At 34.1% G+C, this 10,206-nt stretch overlaps 1 protein-coding gene across 1 annotated transcript; it reads left to right on the forward strand.

Annotated features, from left to right (window-relative positions):
• Nucleotides 1-9,005: 9,005 nt before the first annotated feature.
• LOC308504301 (olfactory receptor 8U3) lies at nt 9,006-9,965 on the forward strand (the record flags this gene model as incomplete). Its single annotated transcript, XM_081064648.1, has 1 exon — nt 9,006-9,965. One exon carries the CDS (start codon nt 9,006-9,008, stop codon nt 9,963-9,965), a length of 960 nt encoding a protein of 319 aa, XP_080920774.1.
• Nucleotides 9,966-10,206: the final 241 nt, after the last annotated feature.

Here is a 10,206-nt window from a genome sequence, read left to right on the forward strand (position 1 = left end):
AGGAACCATAGATAAAGCGCGAAAAAGAGACTTCTATTTAGTTATTTTTGCTTTTATTTTTAATTACTAACTCAGTTTGCCTAGGACTTTTTCTTTCTTTACCCAATTTTTGGTTCTTAATTCCTGTGATTATGCATGAATAATCCTCTGCATAAACCTTCATTTGTATTCCTCTCATTTTTATTTAAACACAAACTCACACATGCAATTATTTTCTTGATACTTTTAAATTTCATTTATTCCTTTAGGCAAGTTTATTGTATTTGTTTTTCCTGGAGTGACTTAATTATCTTTTAGTATAATGTTTCTATTGTGATTAGATTTTCGTTTCCTGTCCTGTTTGTAGAAAATGATCAAACACTAGTCATAAACATTTTATCATAGTTCAGTTCATAATCCATATTCCAGAAATAGGCAGAAACCAATACTTTGCAACTCGCAGACCATCACCTCCAACTAAACTGTGCACACATGGAATATGCTATCTTATATTGCTAGGATGTATGCTTTACATTTGATATTTTTATCCTAAATCTATTTGAGTAGGGCTTTACCTAGCTGACTCTTCTGGATTTCTTTATTCAGGGAAGAGTTAAACATCCATTAAAATCCTTAGATATCCTAAAATGCCTTAGAGTTCTAGCAGGGCCTTCAGGTCATTTCATATGTCAAAAACTTTAATTGTGAAAAAAGTAACAGTTTGAAACTGAATTTGAAAGAGAAATGAATCAGTGATTATATTCCCAAATTAGTTGGTACTGGTTTATATGCAGTACCTTGCCAGAGAACTTAGAAGTCCCCAAGTGCCTACTGCCTGCCCAGACTACATAAAATGAAAGCAAGTAGGTTAGCATTTCTGCCTGTAGTCGGGCTGCAGAAGTTCAGAATATCTAGGAAAATTAAGAAAAATGTCATTTTCTGTAGCAACCAATCTTCATCTGTTGATTTAAACTAATAATTGCTGATCATTAAGTCAAGAGAAACTGAAGTCAGAGTTTGCATCAGTGTTGATACTGAAACTGTCTCTCTGGGTCTTATTACGAAACTCTTCATTGTAAATGAAATTCCCTATTGGAATTGTTAGATAGGATTTGCTTGCTAATCAGTTTCAAGGGGCCTTGTTACAATGACATTTCTCAGTTTTTTTTTTGGTGGGGACATATTAACTGAAACCCGTCTCAACAAACATAGAGTTTTAATTTAAGATTAATGAAGAGGCGATTTAGTTTGAGTATATAGAGATAATTATCTGATTCCTCAGGGATGACTATTTCCTCCACCTTGAAGCACCTTCCTTTGGGAGACAAGATTGTTTAGTGGGAAGAGAAGAGGTTTTGAAGCCAGATCTAGGTTTGTGGTCAGGCTCTTCTACTGTCTATCTATGTACTCTTGGGAAAGTCATAATCTCTGAGCCTCAATTAAGAAATGAAAATACTACTTACAGCACAGGGCAATTTTGAAGAGAAAATTTATATTGGATATTAAATTACTTTGCAAATTGATGATGCTTATAATGATAAGTAGAGTGATAATAAACACAATAATATCGACCGTGACTAAAATTTATTGGGTGTGTATTATAGCCAGGTAAGGTACTGAAAGGGTACACATACATTTCGTCATTACTTTTTACAAAACTCTATGGTGTAGGAAAAAATGTTCTCATACTTTATGTAAGAGAGCCTCAGAGAGTTTAAATGACTTGTCCCGAGTCATACGTGATAACTGTGTGAGCTAGAATAGAAATTCAAGGTGAATATATATGTATTCATTTCAAAACTAGAAATGATGAATGATGTTGGAATTGGAGGGTGGCAGTAGAGGTAGAAAGAAAAGCAAGGGAAAAGGCAATACCTAAAAGGTAAAGTTGATATAAAATTTGGAAAGTAAGGAATTTCAAAAGTTCAAGGACAAATATTATTTGACCTGCATAGATAGTAGGGTGGATAGTAGTACCATCCACTAAGATAAAGCCCACAGGATGAAAATCAGATTTGCAGGCAAGATATTGAGAACTTGGTCTTTGGCACATAGAATTTGAGATGCTGTGAGACATCCTATTTAAACTCAAAACCGGACAGTTAGATAGAAAACTTTAAAAGTGAAAGGAGCTGTTTAAGACAAATAAATTTGAGATTCAGTGATAACTGAAGTTATGGGCATTAAAATAAAACGGGTCTAGAAGAGAGGATAAAGTAGAAAAAATAACAGCAGAAAAGTAGAAGCTAAAAGTGAAATCAGCGAGTTAGGAGAAAAACAAAGAAAATGTGATCTCTACCAAAATCCCAGTGGCATTTTTACAATCCTAAAATTCATATGGAACCACAAAAGACCCCGAATGGTCAAAGAAATCTTCAGAAAAAAGAACAAAACTGGAAGCATCACATCTCTTAATTTCAAAATATATTGCAAAACTTCATGGTATTGGCATAAAACAAACATATAGACCAATAGAACTGAATAAAGCACTCAGACATAAACCCACAAATATACAGTCAACTGATCTTTGACAAAAGTGCCTAAATAAACAATGGGGAAAGGATAGTCTTTTCAACAAATGGCATTGGGAAAACTGGATATCAACATCCAAAAGAATAAAATTAGACCCTTATCTTACACCACCCACAGAAGTCAATTCAAAATAAATTTAAGACTTAAATGCAAGACGAAAACTCCTTAAATGCAACTCTAAAACTCCTAGAAAAAAATATAGTGGAAAATCATGGTATTGGGCTTGGCAATGCTTTCTTGGATATGACACTGAAAGCACAAGTGACAAAACCAAAATTAGACACCTAGGACTACATAAAACTAAAAGCTTCTGCACACAAAAGAAGCAATCAACAAAGTGAAAAGAAACTTGCAGATTGGGAGAAAATATTTAAAAACCATATATATGATAAGTAGTTATTATCCAAAATAAATGAGACTCCTATAAACTCATCAACAAAATAACCCAAGTAATCCAATTAGAAAATGGGCTAAGGACTTGAGTAGATATTTCTCCAAAGAAGATTACAAATGGCCAATAGGTATATGAAAATGCGGCTGACATCACTAATCGTGGGGGAAAAGCAAACCAAAACCACAAAGAGATATCACCTCATACCAGTTAGGAAGACCATTTATCCTAACATCCATATATATATATGGATATGGATATTGCTCAAGATATATATATATATATATATATATATATATATATATATATATATATATATATATAAACTGTTGATGAGGATGTGAAGAAATTAGAATCCTTGTACCTGATTGGTGGAAGTATAAAATGATACAGCTACTATGGAAAACAGTATGGAGGTTCCTCAAACAAATAAAAATAGAACTATCATATCATAGATCTATCCACTTCTGAATATATATCCAAAATAATTGAAATCAGGATCTAGAAGAGATATCTGCATTCCCATGTTCATTGCATCATTATTCACAACAGCTACTATGTGGAAACAACTTAAATGTCTACTGATGGGTGATAGATAAAGAAAATGGGATATATACCTACAATGGAACATCGTTGAGCTTTTTTAAAAAAGAAGGCAATTATGCCATATGTGACAACATGGATGAATCTGGAGGACTTATGTTAAATGAAATAAGTCAGTTACAGAAGGATAAGTACTGCATTATTACACTTAGATAAAATATATAAAATAGGCAAGCTCATAGAAACAGAGTAGAATGGTGTTTGCCAGGGCCTGGGAGAGGGGGAAGTGAGACTTGTTGGATGGATAGAAAGGGTCAGTTGTATAAGATGCAAAAATTCTAGAGGCCTGCTCTATAACATTGTTTATAGTCAGTAATACTATATCATGTACTTAAAAATTTGTTAAGAGGGTAGATCTCATGTAAGTGTTCTTACCACCATTAAAAACAACAACAAAAACAAAGAACGTGTGGTAATCACAAGTGACAAGAAATGAGACAGTACAACTTTTTCAAATTTCAGAGGAAATCCAACTAAAAAATGTTAAATGTTCATTGTATTTATCAATGGCATGCTAGTCAGATAAGCTATAAACAACTGGCTTTAATAATGGAGGGAAAAGCTGGATTAGAAAGGGCAAAAGACTGTGGAAAACTGGAAGTGGTAGATAACTTTTTCAAGAATTTTAGCTACTGCTATGAGTTTTGTTTTACACACACACATATATCTAATATATGATGTATATGAGATTTAAAAATGGTTTTGTAGTTTGAAATTCGATAAGAAACTGGATTTTACCATTAATAAAAACACATTTCCCTTCTTGTATAGATTCACCAAGAAAGAGTCTGAAACTGTGGTAGGTTTTTGGAGTATCATGGGTTTATTTATGATTCTTATTTATCTTACTTTTTAAAGCAAGTATCTTTTGAACACTTACTAGTACTACTTACCGTAGTTTTTTGAGTCCTTTGTATATATTAATTCATTCAATACTGACAAACACATAAAAGGTGTTCCGTTTTACTTGATTTTACTATTAAAGAAATTGAGGCTTAAAAAGAATATAGATATTGCCCAAGAACTCACAAGTAAATTACTCAGGACTTAAGTAATGGTCTTACACTTTCACAAAACCTGAGTTCTTATTCAAATGAACCAAGGTTTACCATCTTTTTATGTTGTTTCCAGTAGTATAACCTACCTTTGCCTTCATGGAAATTGTCTGGTTGGTATGCTTGAAGTATGGTAACAAATACAAACACAAATAAAAGGTTTTGTATTTATACAAATACAAATAAAAGGTTTTGCTTTTGTTGTTTGTTTGTTTTTTCTAAATCCCCAGTGTACTTTGCCAGCTCATCATACTTTGAGAAAAACAAGTAAGAAAATATCACACCTTTAAGATATCTCTAGAGGTTCAAGTTTAGACCCAAAGGAGGCTAGCAACTAATAAATTACCCAAATACCTATAGAATGAGCTCACTGGGAGACAGGATCATTGCTAAGCAGGTGAGCCATAAGGAGTTTGTGTGCGGAGTGTATCTCCAATCCTCTACCCTAACCCAGCTTCCCATTAGAAACCTCTCTCCTTGGTGAGCTGTGGTATTAAATGAAGTCAGTCTGCTTTTAGAGATAATAACTATAACATCTTAACTGCATTTCTTACTTTCATATTCTCTGCTTTTTAGTACTTTCTAAAAGAGATCTATTTGTACTTAAAATACTACTTCATCAATCTCCAATTCTCTCTCTCTAAATGACCTCATATTGAGTTAATCATATGATCTCCTAGAATTACCCTCCCCCCTGCAGTGGTACCCCCTGAAGAGAGTTGTTACTATATGTCAGTGAAGGAGAAATATAAGGACAGGTGAGATTTCCTGTCTAAAATTCTCTTAATGAGGGTAGGTCATCAAGAATGGCTCTACACTTAAGTGTCAAAACCAGTATTTTTACAAGTCCATCCTTGGCCTTTGGAAACATCAAACATAAGGTAAAAAAAAAAATCTTAAATAAAGAATGGATACTCACTATAATTTTTGAATCCTGAAATAAAATATAAATCTATTGATATTTCATTTGTATAATACTGCTTCTCAGAAAAGGTGTTTGGCTTCAAAACTCTCAGGTGATCAGACTCAAACCTTTCATTCCAACCTTTTATTCATATCATGTCATATCATTCATTTGTATTTGTTCTGGGATACACAGAGTGAGCATCTGATGGCTGAAGAAGTCGCCTGTAGGCTCACCTGTAGTACACTGTTGGTATACAGTGTTTTGGTATGCAAGTTCTGTTGAAGAAACCAAGCTTGGTGCAGCCCTAGAATGAAGGGTGCTTGGCTTAGAAAAGCCACGTAGACCCTGAAAAAGCAGAAGGAAGGTCTTGGATAACACTAGACAGTGAGCAAATTAGGAAATATCTTAATTAATAGATCAGAGGATAGGAGCGGAGGAGGTTTCCCAATGACCATTTTCTTTTTCCTTTTGATTGAACACCTTTTGTATGCAAAGCATTTCTGTGCAAAGGTAGTATACTTTTACCACTGGAACTAGTTCTTTGGTTATTTTACCTTACTTCTTACTTTAGCTCACTTCTCTAAAACACAAATGCATACACATACACATACATACACTAATTGGAATTTTATTCTTGTAACTATATAGCTCTATACATTTTATATACTGTAATAGTAAAATATTTCTGTTTGAGTTATAATTACAGTTATTCTTAGTATAAAATAACCTATGTATTTCCAATTTTGATGAATAATCATTAAATATAAATCTAACTTTCATTTGAAATTTGTCTTCTAAATGCAATGGGAGTGTCTCGAGGAAAAGAATTATCTAAATGTTCAAATCATTTAGACCCCTGAATATTTTTACACCTTGGAGCAAGAAATCATGTAAGATTCCAGATAAGTGGGAAATATTTTCATGTATAAAGTGGGAGAAGGATGGATTTTGAAAAGGAGAGGAAAAATAATATCCAAAAGCACAAGTGCCTTTTCAGGCAAATCATTTTCAGGTTAAAAAAAGTAAATATAAGAAATGAAAATTAATTTTCTTAAAATATTCTTATTCTCGTAACTCTTGGTGAGTCCTTTTACATGAACAAAAATAGGCACATGTCAATTTGAATTCCACTGGCGTGGTGAAATCATGTACTCCAACTGACCCACCATAGGTTAGGCAAACAAAACCAAAAGAGAAATAAATGATTTTGAAAGTGTGGTTGAGCTCTGATTTCCATTCTAACCATTGAATTTGTTCTTTAGACTACTGATTCTCAAACGTGACTGTCCATTGAAACCACCAAGGGAGCTTTTAAAATACTGATGCCTGAGGGCTACCTAGACATTCTGACTAAATTGATAAGGGGGTGCCTGGGCATTGGGATGTTAAAAACCCCAGAGGGGAGGCCAGTGTACAGTAAAATTTGAGGCAAAACTTGCTTTAGGAAAGATGAAATGAGGCAAGAAACGATGGTGTTTATTAAAGCAATCTTCAGGTAAAAATTGTCAATGATTTTAAGGATTTCTTCTCAAAATTGACAGAGGTGTGGAAATGACTGAATAAATGCTGGGACTTTGGGATGGTGACTGCTTCAATACAACCTACAGAAAGTAATTGAAGGCTATCAAAAAATTACTTTTAAAAAATTGGAGGAATTTATAAAATAATACAGAGAGTTGTGAGGTAGATGCAAAATCGTAAACGTTATATTTTATGAGTTCTTGAAAAGATTTTTATAAGTAATTTTGTTTCCAGGTGATTTTTAATTTTATTGAATTTGGAATCAAATTCCACCTTGATATGCAACTCGACTGTAAACTTTGTTTTTCTACTATTAATTTGGTGCTTAAATATGCCACTTCATAGTAAATATCCACTATAATTAATGTTCTCACTTATGCATTTATTCTCTAGTATGGCTCCCTGTGATTTGGTTTGATATGTATTTTGGAACTACTAGAAATCCTGAAGTTATATAAAATAAATAACTAAAGAAACTCTAATGCACAGATAGTAAACAGTTATTTACAAGGAAGCACAGAACTACGTAATAACTTTTTAAAAGCTCTGGCTCCTGCATTTTACCTTGGCAAAGTGCATGCAAAGCTTAGAAATCTTTAATAAACTGCAGCTTCCATGTTTGTCTTCTCTATGCTTTAAACATTTAGCTTGATATTACAGAAAAATGGGTGCATCTGCTAGCATTGTTGTTCTAGCCAAGCGATTAAAGCTGAAGGAGCAAGTGGCTACATTTCGGGTAGCAGAGCTTGATGGTTAGGAATATGGGCTCTGTAGTCAAACAAACCTGGTGACCTCCATACTATACCATCTACTCTCTGCCACCATAACTATAAGTCTGGCTATTTTCAATTGTTAATTATGGACGATGGGATAGAACTTCCCTCATAGTGTTAACAAGAGATTATCATAAGTTAATTCATGTTTTTTACTAAGTAGAATATCTGATAAGCACAGCACACAATTGCAACAGATAAGTAATAGTTGTAGTAATAAATAAAATTTGAAATATGAAGGAGTTAGACATAAAGATCTCTCAAGCCCCTTTCTTTGTTAATATTTTGTGGTTCCACTTTGAGGAAAATGAAGGCAGGAGCAAAAATAAAATTCAAATAGGTTAATATTGAGCTTAATGAGACTAATCTTCTTTTTTGGTCCGGCAGAAATACAAATAATTACAATTATTTTAAAGTATGCATCAGGAACTTCACCTACCTATTTATGTTTCCATAAAATTTTGCTTACAACTGTATATTTCCTTAGGATATGTTGCTAAAAGTGAAACCTATCAGAGTAAGTGCTCTGGACATTTTAAGCCCTTGAAATAGATTGACAGATATTTATGGGGAAAGATGTTTATCTCCATGTAATTTAGAATAACTAGCTATCTGATAAACTACTCGATTAACTCTTTGGGCAACAAACTTCAAAATGTGGTGAATTTTGAATTGAACAAAAATCATCTTTTTAATTCCTATGCAAACAAAATTGTATGTTTTCATATATTTCTGATCAATTATTTTAGCTTACATAGCTTAAAGTACTTAATGTATAGTGGGGAGGATTATAGGAAAATGGATAAGTCATAATATATTATTTTGATATGTTTTAAAGCTGTGGAAACAGGCACAGAATTGAAACATAGGGCAATATTAATACAGGTTCATTTATGAATTACATACTTTTGTGCTGCCATATATATATGCATAAAAAGGATAGTAGTGCAAAAATACTGAAATATTAGTGTTAGTAGTCTCAAGAGATTTTTTCAGATCACATTTAACTTTTAACCAACATCTTCCCTTATATTCTAAAATTACAAAGCAAAATATTTGTTAAGCAGACTATTTTGAGAGTAAGAGACTCCACTCCCTGGGGCGAGACTGGCATGTCGTTAGAGAGCTAAGATGACATGATTCAAGGTGAGAAGACACCCACAATCACCTTTCCTCAGCCCTGGCAGGAGCCTTGAAAATTGTCATTTTTATTCTTCAACTTGCAACAAAATCCACCAGAATAAATGGCTGAAGTTAATATCACTTATGTCACTGAATTTATTCTCAAGGGAATTACAGACCGGCCAGAGCTTCAAGCCCCATGTTTTGTGGTGTTTTTAGTCATCTACCTGGTCACAGTGCTGGGTAACGTTGGATTGATAACTTTAATCAGGATTGATGTTCAGCTCCACACACCTATGTATTATTTCCTGAGTCACTTGGCCTTTGTTGACCTTTGTTACTCTTCTGCTATCACGCCAAAGATGATGGTGAATTTTGTTGTGGAATACAATACTATTCCTTTCCATGCTTGTGCAATACAACTGGGCTGTTTTCTCACCTTCATGATCACCGAGTGTTTCCTTTTAGCTTCCATGGCCTATGATCGCTATGTCGCCATCTGTAGACCCCTGCACTATTCCACACTGATGTCAAAAAGAGTCTGCACTCAACTGGTGGCAGTTCCATATATATACAGCTTTCTGGTTGCCTTATTCCACACCATTATCACCTTCCGTCTAACTTACTGTGGCCCCAATGTCATCAATCATTTCTACTGTGATGACCTTCCCCTCTTGGCTCTGTCCTGCTCAGATACACACATGAAGGAAATCCTGATCTTTGCCTTTGCTGGTTTTGATATGATCTGTTCCTCTTCTATTGTCCTCACCTCTTACTTCTTTATCATTGCCGCCATCCTAAAGATCCGCTCTACCCAGGGACGACGCAAGGTCATTTCCACCTGTGGCTCTCACATGGTGGCTGTTACTGTTTTCTATGGCACACTCATCTTTATGTACCTGCAGCCCAAATCAAACCACTCCCTGGACACAGACAAAATGGCATCTGTATTTTACACAGTGGTGATCCCCATGTTAAACCCCCTCATCTATAGTCTAAGGAACAAAGAAGTGAAAGATGCCTCAAAAAAAGCCTTGGATAAAGGTTGTGAAACCTTAAAGACATTAAAATTAAGAAAATAATAATAATAAATGCTTTAGTAAATACAAACAGGGAAAGAAATCAAGCTTTCTCCTGCTGATATTTCTTGCAATTCTTTCCCAATCAACTGAAAATGTGACTGTTACTTTGATAGACCTTGACATTTTCTACAAGGATCTGGGCTAATCCTGGAAAATCAGTATGAAGCTAAAAGTCCTGGTCAAGCCATTACAGCCTGTAGAGACCACTGACATTATGTTTAAATACAAACACAAATACACT

This window comes from Rhinolophus hipposideros, assembly GCF_964194185.1.
Source record: "Rhinolophus hipposideros genome assembly, chromosome: 10".
NCBI lineage: Eukaryota > Metazoa > Chordata > Mammalia > Chiroptera > Rhinolophidae > Rhinolophus > Rhinolophus hipposideros.